At 46.3% G+C, this 26,362-nt stretch overlaps 1 protein-coding gene across 6 annotated transcripts in view; it reads left to right on the top strand.

Moving 5' to 3' along the window:
* TRIM37 (tripartite motif containing 37) overlaps nt 1-26,362 on the top strand; it is a 1,151,903-nt gene that overhangs the window by 974,431 nt on the left and 151,110 nt on the right. For all 6 annotated transcript variants that reach the window (XM_086954978.1, XM_086954980.1, XM_086954981.1 and 3 more), the window contains exons 21-22: nt 17,491-17,686; nt 18,166-18,284. In XM_086954978.1, coding sequence (XP_086811104.1) covers nt 17,491-17,686; nt 18,166-18,284 — 315 coding nt within the window. The remainder of the gene's footprint in view (nt 1-17,490; nt 17,687-18,165; nt 18,285-26,362) is intronic.

Consider the following 26,362-nt stretch of genomic DNA (forward strand, 5'->3'; position numbering starts at 1 on the left):
TTTGGGTTTCCAGAGGCACAAGTTCCATGGCATTGTTGCATAGTCCTTTTTTATTCACTGCAGGTTTATCAAATGTGATTAGTCTCTGTTTGAACCTCTTGGATTGTAGCAAATTTTGGTATTCTGCGATTTCTTGGGAGTCCACTGGGCCTACTACTTATTATTGGCCACATGATTGTGGTTTTACCAGGTCGATGAATACAACTCGGTTCTCCTTTTTACCAGCAAGGGGCGGTAGTACAACTGATCTTGTTCCGCTGACAGCTAAGACAGGTACTGCTTTTCTGTAAGAAGGCCCAAATTCCTTCTTCACCGCTATCTTTTCTCTAACCAGATCCCCAATCTTTGGAATCCAGACAGGCTTTGCTGGGACAGGTGGTTTATCTTCAGTGGCTGTTGGCTGCTGTTTTAACTTTATGTTGCTCAGGTCTCTTCTTGTTTCATTTAAGTCCTGTAAAACAGCCAAACGATCTTTGATATCAAAGCATTTTCTTTCTACCACTGAAGTCTGACTATCTAAGTCCTGAATATGCATTCTAGTTCCGAACAATAGTTCGTACGGACTGAAACCTTTTAGAGAATTTCTTGGCAGATTGTTAAGACTACGTTGGACACTTGTTAAATGTTGGACCCACCCATCACCCGAACCTAATACCCTCGCCGTTATAGATTGCTTTATGTCCCGGTTTTTTCTTTCAACAATCCCATTTCCCTCAGGATGGAAGGGACAAGAGTACCGCAATGCAATGCCCATGCTGGTCATGGCCTCCATATAAGCTCGAGAGCTAAAAGCAGGACCCTGGTCAAAATGTAGCATGCCAATTGCGTATGTGCCGATAAAGACTCGCAAATCTTTTATGACAGTTCTGGCGTCAGCTGAGCGCTGGGGTCTGTATTTTTAAGTGAATCTAGTCTTAAAAGGAAATTAATGGCACGCTGGATTTTACGTATAGATAGCCTTATGCTAACTACAAGAATGGCCATGGCAATACTCCGGTCGGTTCACTACTGCGATCTCTGTTGCAGTTTGGACATCTCTTTGCAAATTTGTAATGTTGCAGGCTCATCCCCGGCCACCAGTATTCTGATTGTAATTCTTTCTGAGATTCCTTGATCTGTTTGTGCCTCGGACCTTCACCCATGTGTGCGTCTGCTATTAATAAGACTCTCCTGTTCGTGTTTGGAATTACTCTATCCCCCACTCCAGGGATTCGAGCAAAAGGAACGGAGTTTGCATCAATTATGTATGCATAATTGAGTGGATAGTTCACGGGTAGTGCTGCACAGTTGCCTTTTGAAGACGTTTTTACCGCCAGCATGGTTTCCCCGCCTTTGTATTTTTCTGTACGCTTTTTTGTGGCTACGGAAGCCGGTTTAGTTGCTCCCGCTGTGGCTGTATTAGCCAATGAATTCCCTGCAACGTGAACGCCATCACGTTGATGACTCATTGTATGTATCACGTGAGTCTTTCGTAATTCTTTCTGCAAAAGAACTACCTGTTCCAAAAGCTTCTTATGCTTTATTGTGGCACCTGTGTCATCTTTGTAATCATTTTGAACCCAGATCTGCTAGTCATTGTAAGATTTGACGCAAAAATGTGAATCGCACACTATTAGTGTTGGGAATTCACGATCGGCATTTTCAAGCGCCATCTTTAAAGATCTGATTTCAGCTCGCTGATCCGAACAGTTTCTCAGTGATTCAGTTTTTGTTATTTTTGGTCTGAATTTACCAAAGCACCAGCGACCTTTAACAATCGCGCATGCTGCATTGTAGGATTTATTATCCACATCGTAATGTTGTGCAAATCTGTCCATATAGAGTACACAAGAGTACTGTTGGAGAGGCAGAATTTCGATTGGCAGAGGATATTCTTTTTCATATTTTAGATCTTTCAGTTTTTTCATGTTCGGGTCAAAATAGTATGTCACGTCTTTTGCAGCAAGAGAATTTTCCCACTGTATCCATTGTGGATCTAATGCCACCGTTTTTAGATTAACTGGGCTTAATAACGCCTCAAGGGCTGATACTGCTGTAAAAACAGCTATTCTTTTGCCTTGGGCTTGGGCTCTTTCTTTTGCTACAATAGTTTGAACCGCATTTACAATATTCTCTGTAAGACCGAATGTTTTTTCAGCTTCTGTGTACAAATGTGATTTGTAAGCTATTGGTACCGTTTCTCCCTCATTTGAGGTCAGGTACGTGAATCTGCTTCTTCCTGGGATGATTCGGATTACAAGGTTGCGTGTGTTATCGCGAGTTTGTAATTTTGTTTTAGCTAACGTCTGTTTGCAATGATCTCAAAATTTCTGTGTTTCTGAGTCCAATTGATTGGTTTAAAATCAGGTTTTATTAATTCATAGAGAGGTTTAACCCTCTCTGCATAGTTTAGAATGTAAATTCTTCCGAAATTCAGGAAACCTAGTATTGATTGTAAGTTCCTCAGCGTTTTTGGTGCTTGGAGTACAGCACACTTCTCTAAGAAGTTGTCTGCTAGGCTTTTGCCTTCACTTGATATTTCATATCCTAAAAACAGGACAGTTAGATGGGCAATTCGTGATTTTTTAAAGTTGAATTTGTAACCCTCTGCTGCGAACCCAAGTATTATGGTGTTCACTCTTTTCAAGTGAGTATCCAGGTCATCATCTGTGAGATAGATGTCATCGACATAAGATAATGCCTCATCACAATATATTTGTAGTAACTCTGTTACTCTTGCTGAGAATAATCCTGGGCTATTCTTGAATCCCTGTGGGAGTCGACAAATTTTTCTGTGACCCCATTATTGAGAAAGCGGTTAAATACCTGCTTTCAGGTGCAATGTTTTGACAAAAGAATCCATTAGAGATGTGTAATGTGGTTTTGTATTTTTTGCGAACGGTGTTATTCATTAGTGCTGCACTGTGTGAGTTTTGTACAGCAAATGTCTTGCAACATAAGTTAAGGTGTCTGTAGTCCAAGACTAGACGATATGAATCGTCTGGTTTGGAGACAGGCAACAAAGGATTGTTCATTTGAGAGGTGCATGTTTCGATCACCCCTTGGTATTCAAGTTGATCTAAGATCTCCCTGACTTGTTTTTTAGCTTCTTGCTTAATTGGGTACTGCCTTTGTGCAGTTGGTTGACATTTTAACTGGATTTTGTGAGGAGGAGAGTCCTCATCCCATCCTACATGATTTTTATATAATGCAGGAGCTTGAGCTACTGCCCATTTTCTTGCATATATTTATTTTCTATGAATTGGAAAATGATTTGAGAAAGCATACATAATCATTTCTTCGCCACGAGGGCACTCCCTGACAAACTCTGGTGGCCAGTCTTTCTCAGCTAATAGGATGTCATAGCCTTTTGAAAGGTTATCCCAAAACAGGCCCCTTACCTTCCTAGTCTTATCTCCCTCTATACGTGTAATGTTATTTCGTATATTTTATGAGGTTCGCTAACTCTGGTATCTGCAGTTTCCACCTGAATGTATTCATTCGTGTCCACTGTCTCCAGATGATTCATCAGGATCTTGCGAGCTATTGTCACTTCTGCTGCGCTGTCTAGCATTGTCTGGGCCCACTCTCCATTTTTCAGCTGTGTCCTCCGTATCCTCGGCATGTTTGATTATTTTAATACTGGTTACCTTCTTTCTTGGAAATTTTAATTTTTTACTTTGAGCAGGTTCCTTGTCTTTGGACTTGACATGCTCTTCCCTGTGTTCTGACCGTCCTCTTCTTTCCGATTTCTGCGAGGAAGTCTGAAAAGATCGAGAGGGACGTGTATCAATATCTTGATATCTATCAGGCTTTTTCAAATTATCCCTATTTCTAAGGTTGTATCTTATGTCCTTGATCCGGAGATCTTTCTCTCCGCCGAGGAGACCTTCCTCTGGACTGGAATCTTTTTTCTTTGGGAGTGGATTGTTTATTTCCATCCCAGCTCTTCTTTGGAGTGTTTAGATTATTTTTAATAAATATCTTTTCAGGATTTTCGGTTAGTTGAGGTTTTACCGGTTTCCCACCCAAACTATCTCTACCTAGTTCTTCATAGGATTTTTCTATGATTCTGGCAAGTTCAATTGGTTGGTCTGTTATATTTGTTTCTTTCAATTTCTGGAGGTAAGTTATATCCTCCATTGCCAATTGAACTAACTCTCTATATGCCTTTGTTAATTCTTTTATTTTAACTAAGAGTTCTTCGCTTGACATTTTATCAATGTCTGGATGTGGTGTGTAGCTGGCTAGAACGAGCCATGTTGCTCCTGGTCTACCTAGTGGACCGAGCCTGGTTATGTGATTATTATGTTTTAGGGCGCCTTTAAACCAGAGCAAGTGCTCTTGGTAATTTAGTGGGATTTCAACGACCTCGAAAGGAGTGTATTCATCCGGAGGTTCCTCTATTTTGTAATAGTGGAATTCGTGTGTTGCAGCGTTTGCTGCTGGAAAGTTTATCCATGAATAGAATACCTCTGTCTGCCGATATTCATGGGCCTCTACCACAAATATGACTGTACCACCTTGTGGTGTCAGTCCGTTTTCTATAAGTTTAAGAGTTATAGTTTTTCTTATGTTGACCGGAATGAGTATAGCATTCGGGTCATTCTGTAGGAGTCTCGTGTCTTCCTCTAGGAGTCGAGCTGCTATTCTAGCTGCCTCCCTCTCGTCTTCACTTTCCACCATTTTACTGGCAGAAAGGTTTTTGTTGCAGATCAAGTTTTAAGGAAACAAAGATTAGGTGCACAGTATTTTGGAACACTGTATCCTTCAACGTTGACTAAACCAAAAACTATACATAGGAATCTCTTCCTACCAAGTTCCGGCGGATTTTAACCTTTTACCCACTCCAGGCGTCTTTTGGAATATTTACGGGAAAAGGGGTCTGTGTGAAAAAGCACGACTGAGTTACTCTAATGTCTTGCGTTAGTTTTATCGCCTTACCAAACGTTGGGCACCATGTAGTGTTGTTCCTATATTCCCAATAGGCTCTGCGCATTGGAATAATATATTCAGCAGTGTAGACATAGGACTGAGGTCGACTAGGTCTCTACTGACTATATTAGACTTAAGGTTTGCCAGCTAGCTCAGAGGTCACTAGAAACTTTCTCGAATAACGAGGAGGAGTTTAACCTCCCTGGATAGACAAGAAGGGATTAGCTTCCGACAACCATATAACATGACAACTTTGCTCCCTCAGAATAAGAGTGTATCTCTAGAGTCATGTGAAAACAATAGACAGCTATTTCACTCGGTCAGATGTGCGTACTTAGTTTCACCAGTAAGCAGAGAAAAGAGAGACGGGCGTTTTCAATAAAAGGTGTAATTTATTGATCAGTCTTCTTTCTCATGCAAGAGAAATGAATTGCCATAATTGCAATACTTAATATAAAGTAAAGTGCGTACAGTAAAAAGAGTATTATGAAATAATACTGTAAAAGCATTGATATGGTTTCTTAGCCATAAGATACTTTAAAATGGATAAAATATATACATACATATGTACATTGACTAACGTACTCAACTGGTGCTTCTAAAATACGCCTACCCCGGTGTACCTGACCTAAGCCTAATACGTGGGAATGAGTAAGTAAGTAGCAGTTTAAGTTAAGTTGGTTTTGCCAAGAATCTGACTCAAGAATTCTCTTTAAGGGTTTAGTCAGCTCCGTACCTGGGTAATAGAATGCAGGAGGTTTGGTATCTCTCTTTCAGGACTCGATATCCCAGCAGCCCACGAAGACGGCTGAGCACACCAGAGCTGGATTTCTCGGCAGGAGAAAAGACAGCGTCTCTCTCAGTGCGTCAAAGAGGAGGGGCAGCGTCCGTGGGCTCTCGCATCAGCTGGTCTCTCGGGCAAGTAGATAGCTGCTCGGCTCCAAAACCACCACCATGTGTTTGCTTAAGGCAACGTTGGTATATTTATACCTGAAAGGAGCAGAGTTTGACGTAAGGTTTGGACATAAGACGTCAATAAAGATGTCACTAAGAACTGACTGTTCCTTTAGTGTTCGCAGGAGTTTAATGACAAATCAAAACAAAAGCAAGTGGGGATTTCCCAGGTTGCTGGAGGTTTGGTGTGTCGAAAGAACTCGTTGTGCTTTCTAGGAATCCAAGGAAGTAGCTTCTGCCGTGCTTTGGACTGCAAGGGCTATTTACTTAAATATGGATCTGATTCCTTATGCCATTATAGGGATATTATTGATTATATCCGTACAAGGGCATAAAATAGCAATATTGATTCAGGTTCCTATATGAAACACAATAGTATCACCCAGCACATTTTCCGATGATTGGGACTTTGAGACTATTAATAATATGATGTCAGATTTAGAAATGTCTGCAAAATTGACTGAACATGACTATTTAGAAGGGTCATCAGATTATGAACAAATGTATTGTTTTTATCATTATGGTCACCAGTATTTGCACAAATCTGTAAGTTCTAGGAATGTTTTTACATATAATCAATGGGAACATTGTCCCACGCCACCAAAAGGCAATTCAAAAACATTTCACGATAAGTTTTCGTCCTTCTCAGGGTTTAATGTTACAAATCCAGAAACGTTTTATTTCAAAAATGTAAATATGACAGGAATGAAAAAAATGTTGACTAACACTAAACAAATTTATTCTGCAAACTTTTATGCTCAGCTGTCTACATTAGGTTTCGACTTGGAAAGACAACATTAAGACAAAAACTGTCTGGGGCACGAAGACTGGCAGGTACAATGTTTAGAAGCCTTGTTCAGAGCCTGCATTATACCAGAACAAATAATGTTTTTAAATGACACTGTTCAACAGACTTCTTGTCTTGGCCTGGCTAAGATAAAAGATTTTAATAAACCGTCTTTACCCAAACCCACTTCTGAGAGTAATGATACTACAGAAAAGGAGGAAGACGTACCATATATTTTAACACAAAACAGAACTAATCCTAATTGGAAAAAATGGTTAATCTGGCCCACAGACACCAATAACTGTCATGATATAATAGATTCCTGAACAAAACACAGGGGTTAAAACTGAACAGGCCAGATCCAAGATACTCCCAGAGATAACATCCAGGGATAGTAACAGCATACAGTGTAGCAAAACTATGCCTTGAGTGGCTAAAGACATCCACACTTTCGGAAATCAAACAACACTTATCTTCGCTTAAAGAAAGCAATGATTTGCGAGATTTCTTAATGGGGCCTTGCAAACCACGGCAAAAACGTTTCATATACGCAGTATATACGCTGCGTACAATGAAGCTTGGAAAATAACGCAAATGGAAACTGCAGAAAGAATACGAGAAATTGATCGTATTAATTTAGAGAAAGCTCTCTCTGTAGTGGACAATGGTTTAACGACTCTGTCCTCCAGAATATATTCATTGGACAGCATTGTATCCTCTGCAATTGATATACTGGAACAGGACCTGCTAATGTTACAACATGGCCAGTCTCAATTACGTTCTATAAAGCAGTTAGGCTGGACGTTGCAAAATCTTTGTTCAGGCTACGTGCCATGGCATCTAATCAACACAACGTCATTGTTTGCGGTATTTAACCTTACAGATAAACAAATCTCTTTGGCACAAAGAGGAGCAGACTATACGGTGCTGAGCATTGAAAAACTGGAAAGATTACCATTGACAGTTTCTGAGAAGCGTGTCATTGAATGGATAATTCATGGCACCATCATGATACCAGTGACGATTTTCCAATTTCAGTATTGTCTACAGCATATGCCAGCGGGCCTGTATGAAAGGTTGGGTAAAGAATACATGAAGTCAACATGGACTTTACGCTACACACACAAATGTTGGAACAAGGGAAAAGAGGTATTCTTTAGTGGTACAAATTGTAAGAACTCACTAAGTGGTATACTTTTGTGCAAAGGTATTAATTTACATGGAGCCTGCGACGGTTCTGCAAATAACCTCTCTTGCCACCTGCACAGTACTCCCTCCACTGTTATCGAACCCATTTTCAGGCAGCTATCCAATGGCAGTTATGTTATGTTGAATGATCACAGCTGCTTGTGGCATGATGCCAGGAAAACTTTATCTCGTTTGTGTATCGTCCATGGTCACTTGTTGTATGCAAGTATTGTATCCAACGCACAAGACAGACAGTGGGACGGAATTATGGCCTTCACTGAATATCTCTTCTATACAAATTGATACTTTAAGCAGAATAAAAGCCATTCATTTGCAAAAATCTGTGCCACTGACCTCGTCTAGAGAAACGTATGATCTGCAAGTTGCGAGGACATCTGCAGAGATACATGCATTATTATCAACAAACTGCCCAGTACATTTCGCAGAAATGTTAAGTCAAATCTTAAACATGTCTGATACAAGTGGCATCGCACATGTATTTAAGACAAAATATTTCGGGACTGTTAACACCATTTGAAGCAGTCCTCTGTATTTTTCCAAATTTCGTGCACTCTGTTTTCGGCAGTCTGCCTCTCATCTTGGGACTCGTAGCAGGAATTCTATTTTTATTCCTTCTGCTCCGATATGGCAAGTCCGGCAACCATCGATACCCAGACCAACAAGGAAGGGGCCCTCCTTGCCATGAGGTATCGTTAGAGGATTACATAGATTCTTGGCTTGGCTTGTTTGAGAGATCTGAACACAACCTGGTTTCTATCGTTCAGACCAATCTGGCAAGATTGCATCTTACCTGTTCTATGATGCCTGCTTTGCGGAGAAGAATGCGTGTTGGACATTTGTCTTACACTTCCATTTGTCCTGCCATCGGATGTCGACTGCTTGATAGGTCCGGTAACCACTCATGCATTGTGTTGTCCCCAACGGCTACCAATCCTGATGACGGCATTCATTGAGGTCTCACCAGTAAGTCTAACTGAGGGTGGGATACGAGGATCAACAGGCACACAGGTACTATCTGATATGAACACTGCTAATGCGGCACCTGGCACTGACGGCAATGCTTCTTATCTGTGCACATTTAATCTGCTTGATCAAGTAGTTCCACTTTCACCTACTGTGGTAAACGATTTTTTTGCCAGCCTATACGATCTGATGTTTTCTCCTGACACCGAGAATAACATTTGATTAATGCACACAGCGTTCCCTGAACTCTGAAATTCGGCCTTCAATTTTGAAAACAAAGACTTCTAATTTTGGAACTCTATTTGGAACCAATTGAATTTTTCTCTCCAAAAACATTTGAACTTTTGGCACAGACTAATCTGCTTAAAGTAGAACTATTCTTAGAGAACATGAAATTCTTTTCCTTTTGGAACGCTGCCTAGAGTAAATATTTGGCCTTGTCCTTTTATAACAATTGCCATAATATGTTATGTTATGAAATGGTCTCGACCTTTCTTTCTGTATTTAAGAGCCATTTAAATTTATGATTCTTTTTTTATTTTTTATTAAAAAGTTTGCATTTTTCCAAAAAAGTTCCAATAAGTGTTACAGCACACTCAAGCAAAATATACCAATATTATGCCATGACCAAACAGTACAGTACATAAAGGGGAGAGGAAAACAACCTAAAAAAGAAACAAAATTCACGCATATAAACATTTGTGTTTTTTAGACAGTTGCCAAATATGCTTCCCCGAACCCACCACCCGACATACATCCAGTGTCCATTGCATTTTTCCAATTAACTATAGGTCGCCAAATCTTCCCCCCCAATGCTCTAGCTCTTCGCCCCTTTCTATCGTAGATTGCTTTTTCCAAATTATAGGTAGAGAGTAGTCTTGCAATCCAGATTTGAAACGTTGGCGGAGCCCTATCCAGCCACGCCCTTGCTATACAAATTCGATAAACTGCGGCTGCCATGAACAAAAACTCCGTGGGTAGGCCCTCTACCCCTTCCACCAACCCCAAGATTATTAATTCATCTGAGAGTTTGACCTCAATTCTTAGTGAGACCTCCATAAACCTCTCGATGGCGACCTTTAAAGAATACAGTTGTGGGCATTTTGCAAACATATGGACAATATCAGCATTGCTTGAATCACAACGCGGACAGGTTATTTTCGAGACTCCGCCCCATTGTGCAATTCTGGCCGGAATGTGATACAGCGAATAAAGTGTCTTATAATGCTGCGATTGTAGTGTCGCTGAGCATAAAACCGTACGTCCAAGATCCAGAGATGACTGGAAGCCCTCTGGCTGTGTACCCACTTTCTCTACCCACTTTGTGGTATATTTTTCCCTGTCGCATTTAATTGCGCAGAGTTCTCCATATAGCTGCCTGATTGTGCAGTGAGTACAACGTTCTATATATTCCATCACTCGACATTGGCCAAATCCTAGTGGGCCACCCTGCTTATTTGCGAAATAGCTTCTTACCTGCAGGTACTTAAAGAAGCTACTACCTTCTAGCTTGAACTTTGTTTGTAGTTCATGAAACTATAGGATACCTCCCTGGTGATCCATGGGGTTCCCAAGCTTCTTAATCCCCTTGTTATCCCAGTCCTTCATAGCAGTGTCCCTAAAAATCTCCCCCGGTAGTGAGCGATTTGTGTAGAGTCGTGTATAGCTATTGTACCTGCCTAAGCCCAGTTTTTTTGAGATCGCCTTCCAGATATTATATGCCGCTCTTAGTGTCTTAAACCTTGTGTGTTTAAAATAGCTAAAATCAATTGTGTTCAGGAAACCATTCTCGGCCTCGCCACCCAATAGTGCAGTATATACATTAGTGAAACCAAGTCTGCCATCCATTTTCTCCCTTCCTCTGCCCCCTATCAGCCCCTGAAAATAATGCAGAGCCGCTGCCCAGTAATAAAGCCTGAAGTCTGGGGCCCCCCTTTACCCTAGGTAACGTGAGATAACGATAGGCTCTCCTAGTCTTCCCCTGTGCCCAGATGAGCCTATTAAGTATTGCTTCTAATTTGTTAAAACAAGAGTGGTCAAAAAACAGCGGAATAGCTCTAAAGATGTAAAGGAATTTCGGGAACGTTATCATTTTAATCACGTTGATGCGGCCCATCAGAGTCAAATGTAAATTGTGAATCCTTTCAGTGTTTTCCTTTACTTTTGCTAATAAGGGCCCCATATTTAGCTCCACCAGTCTATCTAAATCAGCTGTGACCTTTATCCCTAGATATACTGCTTCCGTCACCACTCTGATGTCATGATATATTACAAATCTGTTTTGAACAATCTGCGTCTTCCCCTTGTTTATCAGATATCCTGACACTGCCCCAAAGTTTGTCGCTTCATGCCCAATTTCTGCTATAGCTCTCCCTGGGTTTGGTGTGATAATAGCTACGTCGTCCGCATACGCGAATATTTTGTGTTCTTTTCCATGCAGCTTAACTGGAGGGATGTTAATATTTCTCTCAAACCTTCGTAAGATAGGGTCCAAGTACAGTGCAAACAGGAGGGGCGAAGCTGGACAGCCCTGCCTTGTCCCGCGCCTTATCTGTACTGCATCTATATAGCCTTTATTGATCCTTACTCTCGCAGTCGGGTCTACATATAAGGCCTGAATTGCTTTAATATATCCCGGGCCAATGCCAAACCACTCCAGAGCCTTCCACAGATAGTCCCAGGAAACCCTGTCGAAGGCTTTCTCCGCGTCCAGGAATACAGCCGCGACAGGGTCTCCTGCAACCCCCGTAGCAGCTAAAATAGTGATCATTTGCCTTGTGTGCTGTGTGGTCCCTTTCCCTGGAATAAATCCGTGCTGTGAAGTGCTAACTAAACTCTCAATTACCTTGCTTAACTTCTGTGCCAGTGTTTTAGAAAAAATGTTAGCGTCCACGTTCATGAGCGTGAAGGTCTATAGGACCCAGGTTCTAACGGAGGTTTATTCTTCTTGAGAATCACTATAATATCTGCCCCCGCCCATGAGTGTGGAACTGAGTTCCGTAACTGCGCCTGTCTAAGAGTCTCAAGCATGTCCCTCCCCAGTACACCCCAGAAGGTTTTATAAAATTCTGCCGGGATTTGCTCAGGCCCTGTGGCTTTCCCAGAAGGAAGATTAACCACTGCATCCTGTATTTCCTGCAGAGTCAGCGGAAGATCTAGTGCCTCTTTTCCCTCTTTATTTAGCGCTTCATGTGGTATGCCTGCCAAATATTCCATGATTTCTGAGTCTTTGTTAAGGGGGTTGCTATCATATAGGGCTGCATAGAATTTTCTAAAAACTTCCCGTACCTCTTCTATCTTATTTACCACCCCGCCCACGCCATCATTAATTTCCTTTATTTCCCCTGCCGCCATATTCTGTCTGTGAGGATTGCTAAAAGGTGGCCTACTCTCTCATTATACTCATAGCATTTTTCTTTTTTAGCCAGGTAATTACCTGCCGCCCTTCTTGTCATACCTTCACCAGCCTCTGCTTTATTTAGTTCTATTTTTACTAGTATCTCCTCTATTGAATCTTGGTTGGAAATGGCGAGGATTAAGTGGTCTTCTAGCTCTGCCAAGTCCCTGAACCTTTTATTCATCGCAGTTTTCTCCTTTTTAGCCCTCTGTAGCGTGTAGTTCAGAGTTTCTCCCCGGATTCCGCCCTTGAATGTGTCCCAGACCATTCCCGCAGAAGCTGTTCCCCTGTTGATCTCCCAGAACTGCCCAATCCAAACCTGCATCTGATTAATATAGTCCTCTTCCCTTAAAAGCCCTCTCTCAAAAGTCCAGGCCTTTCTTTCCCCCCTACCAACCTGCGGCAGAGTTAACACAAGCGGATTATGTATCCTTGGGAACCTTTCAATCTGACTACCACCTAGCAAGGAGCTCGAAATCAAAAAGTAGTCTAGCCTGGCCACCATCCTATGTGGCGCTGAGTAAAAAGTGCTGCCTGTCCCTGGCGGATTTTTCTGGGCCTACACATCCACTAATGCGTTATGTTGCGCTAAATTGCAGATAGCCTTACATGTTCTCTTCTTCCGACCCCCATAAACGCCCCCCTCCCGTCATACCCAAGCCCGCCAGACCGTTTATATTAAAAACCCCGCAACAAATTACAGGTTCTGACCACAAAGGTAGTTCCGAGTCTAAAAATTCAAAAACATCTGGTTCGTCATCAGTGGAGCTATACACAGAGACAATTGCGCAACAGCCAGCTGCTCTTTCTCCTTCGATCATTGCCAATCTCCCCCACTGATCCTCTTTTCTTTTTTTAACTTTCATCACGCCCTTCTTGGCTAATACGGCGACCCCTCTTGTCTTAGTTCCTTGCTTTGTGTGTGCGAGGACCTCGAACCCCATTTGATCCAGCAAGAATGTGTTATTCCCCTCAATATGTGTCTCATGTAGGCAGATTACATCTAGTTTTAGCAATCTTAGCATAGCAGCCACCTTCTGCCTTTTCCCTCCATCGTTTAGGCCACAAATATTTATAGAGACGATCTTTAAAGCCATCCATACTTGCTGAAAGTTTTCTTGCTATATGCCCAGATAGTCCTCTCCTCTGTTAGTATGCCTAGTGTAGAAATCTGTCTATAAATCTTCTCCTTTTGTGCTGTAATTACCAAACAACCATCACCAACCCCTTATGACCCCCTCCCTCCCCCTCCACCTGCCTTCCCACCACCCCTCTTACAGGCAAATAGGTCATACATGACCTATGTGTGACTGCTATAGGTTGTAGTGTTGCCTCCCTCTCCTTCCTTTACCCATTAATGATCTATCCTGTGTATCAGCCATGAGCCTGCCATAAAATTGCCCCTATGGGATAGTGGATGGGCCTTTCCCTCTGTTGTTTTTCCGCCTGTGATTCTCAGTAAGCTCCGCTAGGAATTCTCCTGCCTTAATCTCTGAAGAAAACATCCTAGCCTGTCCCCCAGTGATCACTTTTAATTTTGCTGGGAACATTAGGTATGCCTCTGAGCCTTGGCGCTGGAAAGGAGTGATTAATTGCCAAAGTTTCCACCTCCTTTCAACTGTCACATGACAGAAGTCCGGTCTTGCGAAAAAGGTACCCCATCATAGTTTTTTTTTGCATCTGGCCTGGCTCTCTCCATTATTTCTTGCCTTGCCAAAAGTTCCCTAGGAACACAAGCATCGCCCTAGGCAGAGTGTCTTGATTTCCCCCCGTTTCTTCTTGAGTGTCAACGGGAATCTGTGGGCCCTTTGGACCTCGGTCTCCCATTGCCACTGAGCTTCAGGAAAAGCTCCCTTCAACAACTTAATAACATACCCTCTTGCGTCCTGCCCTTCCACCCCCTCTTCCAGTCCAAGGAGTCTCACATTGTTTCGTCTCTGACGATTTTCAAAATCTTCGATCTTCCACTGAAGGTCTTCCGCAACCTTCCTTGCTCCATTTTAAAGGTCTTCCAGTCCGTTACCTCATCCTCAAGTCTACCAGTTCTTTCCTCCACTTGAGCCACTCTCTCCTCAACTAATTCATATTTCTTGCTCATTTTCCTTAGCGATGCTTGTATCTTTTTCGTGCCTTGTCTAGCTCTCCGGCTTTCTGCCCTAGCCTCCACCTGCATCTGCTTCAGTGTATTGAACATTAAGTCCAGAGTAGCGTGCTGCGGTGGGGATCCAACATTCGTCCCTCCGGCAGCCCTTTCCCCCTGGTTGTTTTCACGATATACACTAGAGGTGGCAGAGTAATCCCATAACAAGTTTTTATTCACGCTAGTTGCAGAGCCACCTCTTTCCAGCCTTGCCCCAGATCTCCTTTTCTTTTGTGTGCTTTTGCCCCTGGAGCCGCTACTATTTGAATCTGTTGTGAGGTCTGTGGAGCTGCCCTCCTCCTGATCGCTTGTGTGGGTGGAATCAGATCCTTCATTAACGGAGAAGAACCTGTCTCCTTCTGGCGAGCCCACCCTGGCCCCTTTTCTCTCCCCTCGCTCTTGCTGCGAATCCAGGCTTGTCAGGCTCCCCCGCTTTGCATCATGATTCTGCCTCCTATCGCTGCTAAGTTCTGCTTCGACTTGCAGCAAAGCGTCCAGCATCTGCAAGTTATTCTGCCTCTCAGTAGCACCCAGAGCAGCCCCTGCCCCCTCTGGTACCCCCCGCTCACCGGTGTTACGTTGTCCAAGCCTTTAGTTCCACGGGCGGTTTCCGCGGGAGGCGTACACTCCCAGACTGCTCCTTCCAGTTGCCCGGCAACCATGACGCTTGCGTCCTCGTGGACGGCGTTCTCTGCCCCGGCGTCTTCCGAGGAGGGGTGACTCACTGAAGGCTTAGCTGCCCTGCCGATCCTGCAGACGGTTTTGCTGCGAAGGACTCTGATAAGGTAGGCTGCCTTAAATTAGAATCTTTGACCTGCGAGGAGTTGGCCCGCTGTGGGATCGCGGTTTCTTTACCTTGACCTCTTTACCACACACCCTACTTTTTTTCTCTGACTTATCCCTTTAAGGAGGAGGAGAGCCTTCCTGGGTTTGAATCAAAGAGATCCCTTAGTATCTGTGTAGACTAGACTAAGGAGCACTAGGTGAATGGCCTACTCTTTGTTGGATTTTCTGTTGCAAAGAAGAAAAGTGTACAAAAAAGTGATGTATGCAATTCTTGAATTCAATTTTAACCCCTGGTACTTACTCAGGCCGCATCCCAACCCATTATTATTTTGCAAATTCAGTCTGGACCCAGCCATATGCAAATCAGTTTTGACCCTGCTCCAGTGCGAACAGACGAGGCTGAACAGCCAGGCCCTTCCCATTGAACCCAGGACCAGTGTTACCCAAGGTAGTTCTCACCAGCTAGATATATCATGATTCCAGTGACAGTGTAGACGGGACTCACTTATGAGCATACCCATCCCACTTAGGGCAACACACAAAAGTATACAAAAAAGTTATCAATGGGTTGCTTGAATTAATCTCAGCAACTGGTAATTACTAGTTCTATTGTTATTTTGCACACAATGCCACCTCAGTTTGAAGGGAGAGAAGGCAGTTCAGAACTAGAACTTATCAAGATATGATGTTCTCTTTATCAAGATATGCTACACCTTGGTGAACAAGGAGCCTCCTGAAGACTTTCGGGCTAATTTTCAATTTCAGCTAGTGCCTTCCAGTGATGTACACCAGCCAGGCTTCAATGTGGTGTCCATCCACCCCTTCACAAGAAGAGCAATTTTGCTCCTTCATTCCTGCTGGATTTTCTGTGGTAAAATCCATTCCTAAGATTCACCACCCTTTGGTGTACTCATTGATTAGCTACTCAAAAGATAAGAAATCTAAAGTTGTATGTATCCATTAGAAGAACAAGTTACTTACATTCTGTAATGCTCTTTCTGGTGGATGCTCTCTCTAACCTCACATTCCTCACTGATCTACCCTCCTCGTTCTCTGGGGTGGACTTCTGATGGGTAATATGGTCCCTGTTTATATTCAGCATACTGTCGGAGCTCATTACACACAGGTGGCAAAGAGGCTACTGGTTGCCAGCAGGTCTAGAGGCATTGCAAAGCTGCTGCAAAGATTCTAAAGGCGTCATCTACTAGCTCACGTGAGCTTTTGCAGATCCTCTTTGGCATCTGGATGGAATTCAAAAGGTGGGGAATCTGGTTAGTTTATCCAACAGAAAGTATTTTACCAAAGGTAAGCTCTTGTTCCTCATTTAGTGTTCATGGAAGATATTCATGTCATTGTATTTACATTGCTCTCACATAGTTTTATAGTTGTGCATTTTGCTACCTCAAACACTTACCACACCTGTTAACAATTCATTGCTTTTCATTTGCAACTTCCTCAAAGTTAGATCTTGGAATCACCATACCCTTTACGTTTACGATTGATAGGCCTGATTTTCTAGCACCAGATTCTTATTGCTTGTCATTTGACTGTGAGTGATTACTAATATACAAGCTGCCATCGGGAAAAACACAGAATGTGATTCTAGGCCATTTTTGAATCCTTATTTTTTTTTTTCATAACACATTTTATTAGTCTGCACAAATATAAATGCAAGGCCCCGATCACCGGGTTCTGTTGCACACATCAGTGAAACAAGCATAGCAGTGTCAGACATTTCCATACAATACGAACACCACCTCCCACCTGACCCCCCCCCCCCACCTTATATCCTTATTTTAAGCTTGTAGGATAATCCACAAGGGAACACAGATACACGCTTTGCTCAACTGAAGATGGGCCACATCTTTTTTTGTTGTGTTGCCCATAATGTTTGAGTGGGGTATACATTCTACTTTTTGTAGCTACCACTACCTTTTAATACATAACAGGATATTCAAAGCCACAGTAAGTCTGTACTGCGTTTATTGTTTTTGATTCTTGTACCTTCTACCCCAGTTTCTGGAACCCCAGTAAGATTCCCTGTCTTGAAGAACTCTGCTCTTTTTTTAACCCAACCATCGCATTCGCTGTATGGCTGCTCTCATAGTTGTATGTAAAGATGGTATTTGGTGTCTTTGATTAGCCTATACAAAAAAAAGAGAACATTGGTAATGGTTGCTGGTGACTAACTTCAAACAAGCTCTATTGAAGCAGACAACAATAATGTGAAGAGTTGACTCCTAAGTAGTTCCAGCGACGAGTTTACGGCTGTCAATTTTAGAAATTAATTGAGCCATCTTCTAGAAAGTAAGTGTAACCCATATTTTGCTTTTTTCAAAGGCTGTGCTGGTGCGGTGAAACAAAACGGCAGACGCGGATCTCCTCTATCAATAGGAAGTGGTATTCACATGGAGGTATCCGCGAGTGCCAAGCCTGATGAAAGGCAGTCTGATGTTTTGGGATTGGGTGTTCAATGTCCTTCCAGCTTGAATGGGTTTACATCTGCTGAGAAGTCAAGAAAGATTGTCACATTTGGGTAAGTGAGAATTTTTATTAAATATCAATCTGTAATTCGTACATATAATTTATTTGCTTGCTGAAACCCAATGATATTTAGGAGTGTTCTTTCTTGTTAAAGTAGTAAGATTTGTGTACAGATTGATGACTCTACAAGTTGTTGTTATCTTTTCTCAGGTTCCACTTTATAAAGCAGGTACAGTTCTGTGCAATAATGAGCTTGAAGTACTTTAGGGTAAAGGCAACATTTTGAACCATATTGAATCCAATGGTTGAAAGCGGAAAATATGCTTTGACAAAGCAAAAGTAAACCTTTTAGACATGCTATAACAAGGAAGTAATTCTGCTCCCTTCTATAAGGAAATCTGTAACTGCACCACAATCTCGTTAATTGGAACTATATTTGATTATTGTTGAGATGATAATGAAATATTTGATTGGAAGACATATAAAATGTCTTAATCTTCGGGTCATTCACCCTGTTTGCTTTTCCTGTAGGCCTAGTTTGAAAGGCAGTGGTTTGGATTCTGCCCTGCTGGTCAGCTCGGACTGTGGCTCTGAATCTGGAGAAGTGGAAGCTGTGTTGCCCGAAGAGGCCTCATCCACACTAGATGAAGGTATGCCAGCATAAATATTCAGGTATTGCTTTGTATGACACTGAAAGAAATTAACATCTTCTTTTTAACTTGTAAAAAAAGTTACTTATAAGAAGAGGTAGTAAAGAGAACTGTGTCTAGATGAAATGTGTTTATTTTACATAGGCTGACCACCTCCACTGTTTCCAGTCCTATACCTTTGTGTAATACCTTAATGCATTCTGGTGGGTACTGTATTTGTTTTAATTTGATTGAACTAATTAGACTAGCACACCTAAAATCAATGATTTGTAGGTAGAACGTGCAGGGCTCCACACTGACTTGAAGTGAGGATGTTTGCACTAATGGAATACTATTAAGAGTGGTTTAGTTATTGCTGATGCTGGATTTGCATTTGTATGGTAAGAGTGAAAGATATTGTGGTAATGGACAACACAATTGTAAGTAAGCAGATCCATATATATTGAAGTACATCCAGTATCCCCAGGCGCGCCACAGACTGAGCCAAATCCCAACATTCTAATCCAAACTCCCTCTCAGGGTTCTAAATGGGGCATACCAAGGACAGGTGGGAGAGGAGGTGAAGGGAGCAGGTGAGAGGAGGAGAAACCATCAGGGAAAGAGTGTAACACATCTCCCCTCTTAAAGAAGAGTAAAACATTAAAGAAAGGCGAAACATGTTAGAGGGTGTTGGCATACATAATCTAGAGTTCAAGCAAGGCCCCAATGGGGATGAGCAGTGCTCTAAAGGGTACTAAAGGTAAGAGGGTGAAAGCAGGTGGTATAACAAATTTCAGTGATAAAAGTCCAAGCACAATCCGAAGGAGGAAACTAAACACATATTAGTGGATGACATAGTCTTTCTACGAAGTGGGAGGACATATTTTCCTTTTCTCCTCCTCACTGAGTAGCAAGGTGTCAACCCTTCTAGAATGGATGGAGATAATTCTTGAGGTATGAGCCTAGAGGGTCAGTCGACCAACGTATCCATGCTCCACATGCAGCCACTGTTAAAAAAATAGCCACGTTTGTTTTCACTTACTTGATTCTCTTTGGTTCATACAACTTGTGGAACTTAGTCTGACTCTTAACAGATCTTTTGACAAGTACCCATGGCACGCCCTTCCTCTCCTGATATCTCATTCCCCATTTACCAACATATCATTTCTGATGGATACATCTGCCTGTGGACTCCTCACCTTATGAATATCCCTGGCGCAAGGATTCCGCGGGAATGTTTTCCAACTCTCCGCGCCGACGAGGTCGTCACAATGCCATGGCTCCGCACGTGACTCCGCATGACCTCACCGGAGCCATAAAAGGACCACGTCGGCGTGATGACGTCAGTTCCCTTATTTCCTCGCTGTCAACGCAAATTTATTTTTCTGGGACTCTCCATACTTAGTTTGGATACTTTGTAATTTTTTGTCATGTCTGCTCCGAGGAAGTCAGATTTTAAGCCCTGCAACGAGTGCGGTAAATATATGTCTATTACTGACCCGCATGAAGATTGCCTTTGGTGTTTATCTTCAGATCACGACGTTGAGAGATGTTCTTCGCGCTTGAAGATGAATCCTAAGGAGTTGAAGTAGTGAAAAGCCAAGCTTTACATGGCCAAGGGAAAAAAGGGGTCGAAAAAGGTCGAAGTCCAGGTCTTCGACGTCGCACGACTCCAAGAGGAAACATAAGAAGAAGAGGAGACTTGCTTCTCGGGGCCGATCCTCGAAGTCTGTGGTGTCGAGGTCGCCTTCTCCTGCTAGACTTCGAGAAAAGGACTTGCTTTCTCCTTCAGTGTCCCCTCAGACGACTCCGGCTCGATCTCCTTCCTATAAGGGAACTCCCGAGCAAGCGACGACGCCGAGATTCCCACCGACTCCAGAGGGTGTGTCAAATCCGGCGGATGATGAGGTTCCTTTGGCTCCGGCTGTTCCACCTGTCGCTCCAGCGGCTCCGATTCCAGAGGTACCTCGTTCAGATGTCGAACCGGCTTCATACCCTCAGTTTCCCCCGCCGGGTCTGGATCCATCGCATTTTCTGAATGCGATGTATGGCATGTCCGCCAGGGCCTCTTACCCCACTGGTGCTCCTTCAGGTCCCAAGGGTCCTTTGGCATATAATTTGGGTGTGCTCACCAGTATCCTCAGGCCTCCTTTATGCCGTTCATGCCAGCGACGCTGTCCTGGCCCTTTCCCGGCTCCGAGGATGTCGACACAGTATGGTCAGTCCCCAGCTCCATCCCGTGAAGCCTCTCGGATTCGATCAGCACAGTAGTGGAGCCACCTTCGACGCTGCACCCGGAGCTGTCGACGCCGCGTGTGCCGCCGCCAATGCCGCAACCGAAGATGCGCTCGAGGAGTGAGGCGCAGAGATTATTGGAAGAGGAGCAGTACCAGGCTGAAGAGAGGGAGGAAGGAGAGGTATATGACACAGAAGATGTGTTTGAAGACTTGTGTGAGGCAAGTGGGCTTGACACCTTCCGGAGTGGGACTTTGCTTCTCAAAAGGCATCTCCCTTGAAGGATGTTGCTCCTTATCCTTTGGTTATTAGGAAGGCTGCGGAACTGTTGGATTTGTAGCTTCCTGTTGCGAAGTATAAGCCTAATCTTCTTACTGAGGTGCTTCGTTCCCCATCTTCGGTGGTTGAACCACTTTTGCCATTCAATGATGCTCTGACGGAGCCAATCCTCGATGTGTGGCGCAACCCTTTTTCGGCTCCTGCTGTTTCTAGGTCAGTCTCAAGAAGGAATAGACCTGCTCCTGGAGATCTGGTTTTCCTTTCTTCTCACCCCTCTCCTGAAAGTCTGGTGGTGCAGGCTTCTTGTTCGAAGCAATCTACAGGGGTGTTTTCTGTGAAAAAGGTCTTTTCGTCTGCGAGTATGGCACTGAAGTCTACCAACGCCACTTGTCTCTTGGCCAGATATATTCATGCCTTAATGGACTTTGCAAAGCAGCTTCTTCCAAAGTTGTCTGAAGAGGGCAGGGGAAATCTGAGTGAAGTGTTGGCGGACTCTCTGGCTGCAGCTCGCCAAGTCATCCAGTCTGTCTTGGACACAGCAGATTCTTTTGCCAGAGTAATGGTCTCTTCCATTGCGACAAGAAGACATGCATGGTTACGGTCTTCTGGGTTCTCTCCTGATGTGCAGGCTACTCTCATTGATTTGCCATTTGAGGAAGGGGCGTGGCTTAGGCGCCGATGGAGCAGGCGGCGTGAGCCGATAGGTCCGCGCCCGATCCCCCGATTAATCCTGATAATCGGGGTCGAAGTTGGCCTGGGACCGTGGGATCTGTGTCGGAACGCCGGCGGCACAGTTGGAACCCGTTATCCTGGCTGGAGGAGCTCGAGAGCTGGAGATCTCCTTGCTGCGCTTGAGCCAGGGCAGTCCGAGACGGAGCACCTAAAATGGCGGCGATCCCTTCCTGATAACCCTGCAGGGAGCGGACCTGTTCTGGGGATCTGCAACCTACCTAGCGGAGGCGAGGCCGGAGAGGGACGGCGGCTGCCCAGTGCCGAGATCTGCACTCCCCGGGAAGCCGCTGTGGAGGACAGCAGATGCCGCCTAGTGGCTAGCGACACTGGACCTGAGCATTAAGATGGCGGACGCCGGGCTGGCACTCGGGGAGCAGCGATGACCCCTGGATGAGGATCGGGGCCCGGCAGAGGCTCGGAGCAAGCCCTGGTTGGTAGTGACCACTATTTGCAGACCGGCCAGAGCCCACCTGCGCCGGCCGCATCTGTGGCGTAGAGCGGAATGTAAGGGACCACCATGGGCCGGAGGTGAGCAAGGAACCTCGCAGGAGACCGGGGGGCCGCGTTGGCCTGCAGCGACCCCCCTTGTGATCGTATGCACCGCCCAGCTGGGCTGAGGAGGGCCGCCGAGTGAGAGAGGTGCCCCTGGTGCGACCGTGGCTCGTCCGGCGATCACCCGAGTTGGACAGGACTGCCCCTGGACGATTGAGCACGCCTAGCGGAGCCAACCCGCGTTGGCGGAGACGGGGAGCCCCGGGGAGGCATTGAGGAGCCACGCGGTGTCCACCCGCGTGGCTGAAGAGACCAGCCGGCCGGAAGGTGGGCCAACATACGGGACGGCCCGGACGAGGGCTCATCCGATAGCTGCTGCTCTAGAGGTGAGGCCCAGGGAGCGGAGTACCGGCGGGAAACCGCCTCGCCGCGTGGAGCCACGGAAAGGCGCAGTGGCGTGTGGGGAACGCTGGACCGTTAACCAACTGAACGGAACCCGCCTCCAAGTATACGTGGTGCCCCGATCTCCCTCCACCGCACGGAGTGCATGGACGGTTGCTGCGTGGCCCACTATTGGGACGGCACCTGTGGCTGGTGATCTGTGGTGCGGAGAACCGAGAGGTCCCAGACGCGGGCGGAACTGCCCAAGGAACTCTGGGAATACTGGGTCGTGGAAAGGACCGCGGGGCCACGGAAGGTGAGACGACACCAGTGGGGTGCCCAGCCCAGTCGGGGGGATCCCAGGCGAGGAGCCACCGGCTCGTGGTGGAGGGGGCTAACGAAGGGCTTCAGAGTGCGGGCCCTGGACTTGTTGAGGCGGAGGGGGCCTCTTTCTGGAGCCTCTATCCTCGGCTGAGGTGGAGTGAGGAGGATTTAGAGGCCGGCCGGTGCAAGTGCTTGGGGATCTGAGGCGGACCAGGAGCCGAGTGCGTGCCGGATGTTAGTGACCGGTCTGGAGTCCATGCGTCTGCCTGGCTCTCGGGGGGCCTGTGAGTATAGTGGAGCTGCGGAGGCTGGGTGGATTGTTCTGGGTACAGAGGAGCTGACTGTGGAGGACCCAACTGCGCAACTGCCGGCGAGTACGGCCGAAATATAGAGGAGCCCTACGGGCGTCTGAAGCGGAGAATCTCACTGGAAGGCGCTGTTCCGCGGAACGGTGTGAGGTGAGGCCGGTGCGATGAAGCCTGGAACTGCAGAAGGGAGCGAGGCACCGCAGACTGTCGCCCCGACAGGTGAAGAGGCGATGGGGGGCTCAGAAGCGGAAACGAGACTGGGCAAGCGTCTGGACCAGATCCTGGACGCCATTACGGCAACCAAAGTATCCCTCCATAATGACATAGCACAGGTTGCGACGGGGTTGGGCCTCCTGAAGGCGGATCACTCGAAGCTGGTGGACCGGGTGAAGGACACTGAATCGACGGTGCAAGAACTGAAACCGGCGGTAGTAACTGTGGAGCGGAAGTTGGAGGGCGCACTGCAACGGCTATCAGCTCTTGAGAAAAGGGCAGAGGATGCTGAAAGTAGGAACAGGCGCAATAATGTGCGTGTGGTCGGCCTGCCAGAAAAAATTGAAGGGGCGGACATGATCGCATATCTGGAGAACTGGTTCAAGACACAGGTGGCCCCGGAGGGCCTCTCCCCCTTCTTCACCCTGAAAGGGCACACAGAGTCCCGGCCAGGCCGCCATCGTTGGGGGGCCCTCCTAGGCCGGTGGTGGCCCGCTTACTCCACTACAAAGACAGGGATCTGCTGATCCAGAATGCGCGGACGCTGGGCCCCTTCAAAGTGGAGAACAGTTCGGTGACTATCTTCCCGGACTATACCCAGGAAATCCAGAGAGCTAGGGCTTCTTTTCTAGCGGTCAAGAAGAAGCTCAGAACCGAAGGGATCCAATATTCCTTACTGTTCCCGGCTAAACAACGGATTATCCTGGATGGCTCGACTCAGTTTTTTACAACGCCTGACGAGGCCTGGACCTGGCTAGAGACCTACAGAGCGGGTACTGATCGCAGGCATAAGGCTGAGAGTGACCGGTCTATGCCGGCGAGGGTACGCTAATCTCAACGTCTCTGGAAACGGCATAAGACCCAGCAGGCCCTGCTGCTTGCACAGTTGGCGGCGGACAGACAAGGGGCCCTAGAGGCGACGGCGACCATCACGGGGTCGAGAAAGGAGGTGCTCATAGAAGGTTCTGCATCTGAGGACGACAAGAGACAGTCTGGGACTGAGATTTCAGATGTTGATAGTAACATGGGGCCGGAGGTGACTCCCCGTTCGGCGGATTATTTGTGACTTGCTCGACCCCCGGAGTGCAGTGCGGGGCGCAGCCACCTATGGTAGAAGATGGACTTCATGGTATCCTTCTAGAGCACGGTAACGGACCCAGGCCACTGGGGAGGGGATAGTGGGGCGGAGGGAGGGGGCGAGGGCTGCCGCTTATCGGGTCGCGACCACGCTCCTACTGCCCTTAAGGCAGCCTGCAGTGGCTACTGCAGGGTAGATTTGTTCGTTTGATGTGTGAGGTTTGGATGGGGGCTATGGCGCTGTTGCTGGTTCCTGTCCTGGGGGACTGGGTGTTGGGGGTTTTGGGGGGTGTTTGGGGGGTGGGTACTTTTGTTGCTGGTGTGTGCTGGCGAGCTGCGGCTGAGTCAGGGAACCTGAAGGGTAGCAATGGGGACGATGCCTGAGCTGAAGTGCGTCACATGGAATGTACGGGGACTCCACACCCTGTCCCGACGCCACAAAGTGCATGCATACCTGGTGCGCCGTGGAGTTCAGATTGCGATGCTCCAAGAGACTCATCTTACTAAGCTGGAATGTGCGGTGCTCCAGAGGCGATGGAGGGGGCAAGTGTTTGGCACAGCATATTCTGCGTTTGCGAGGGGGGGTATTGATTTGGGTGCGGGCGGGGGTTCCCTTCCAGGTGACGAGCCAGACGATTGACCCGGAAGGTAGATATGTAGGGGTAGCAGGAAGACTCTATGGTAGAGAAGTGGCGCTCTGCTGTATCTACTCCCCGAACTCTGACCAACCCCGCTTTTTTGACTCCATTTCGGGCCTACTGGCTCAGTATCTGGCAGGGCAGGTCATACTGGGAGGCGATTTTAACTCTATCACTGATGTCACCCTGGACAGATCCCACCCCCCACTGATTACATCCCCGGTGCGCAGAGTGGCGAAGCATAGGAGCGATTGGCAGGCTGAATGGGAACTGATTGATGTGTGGCGGGGACAACACCCTGAGGACAGGGACTACTCCTTCTTCTCAGCTCTTCACGAGCTGCATGTCAGGATTGATACGATCCTCTGCGACCCCACCACTGCCTCTTTAGCAAAGCACACTGAGTACCTAGCTAGGACTATTTCTGACCACAACCCCCAGCTGCTCTCCCTCCAATGGCAGCGGGTGAGGACTGCGATTCCTAATTGGCGTCTAAACCCGGACACCTTAGAAGATCAGGCCTTCCAATCTGTGGTCCGTGAGGGGGCGGGGTCATACTTTGCGGCTAATAAGGGAACGGCCTCTACTAGGGGATTGGAATGGGACGCATTCAAGGTGGTCATGAGAGGCCTCTGTATTGGGAAACACACTGGAGAAAGGAAGGTGGTACTGGAGGAGGTCAGGAAAGCAGAAGATTCCTTAAGGGAGGTGGAGAGGCAGAGACCGGAACGGGGGGCACTGCAGACACGACTCCTGGAGGCTAAAGAATTAGTGGCATCGGTGACCGAGAGGCTGAGATGCTATGACTATAGGCAATACATGGCAAGGGTCCACGCGGAGGGCGACAAGGTGGGCAGACTGTTGGTGCGGCTAGCAAGCCCAGAACCGCGGGGGTGTGCAATAATGAGTGTGCGGTTGGAGTCAGGGGATACTGTTTATTCACAGGGGGCAATCCTCTCTCGTTTTACTAAGTATTATGAGACCCTGTACCAGAGCCGCTTGGAGTTGGAGGGTACTGACCTCTCCGGTTACCTGGCGGAGGTCGCTTTTCCACAGCTCGATGATGACGCTAAGACCCTGGGCGATGTGATCACATTGGCGGAGGTTAGGGGGGCTATCAAGCACATGGCACGGAGGAAAACACCGGGGGTAGATGGCCTTCCGGTGGAATTTTATGCCCAATTTGTGGACATCTTGGCGCCCCAGTTATTGGAAGTCTACAATGAGGCGTTGAAACTGGGCCAGCTACCCGGCTCGATGAGGGAAGCGCTGGTTGTGCCCCTGCTGAAACCGGGTAAGGATAGTACGGATGTGACCTCTTATAGGCCGCTGTCTATGTTGACGGTGGATTATAAAATCTTGAGCCGTATCCTGGCCACCAGATTGCAGCCGCACATGACATCATTGGTGCACGGAGACC

This window comes from Lissotriton vulgaris, chromosome 2_1 (genome assembly GCF_964263255.1).
Source record: "Lissotriton vulgaris chromosome 2_1, aLisVul1.2, whole genome shotgun sequence".
Taxonomy (NCBI): Eukaryota; Metazoa; Chordata; class Amphibia; order Caudata; family Salamandridae; genus Lissotriton; species Lissotriton vulgaris.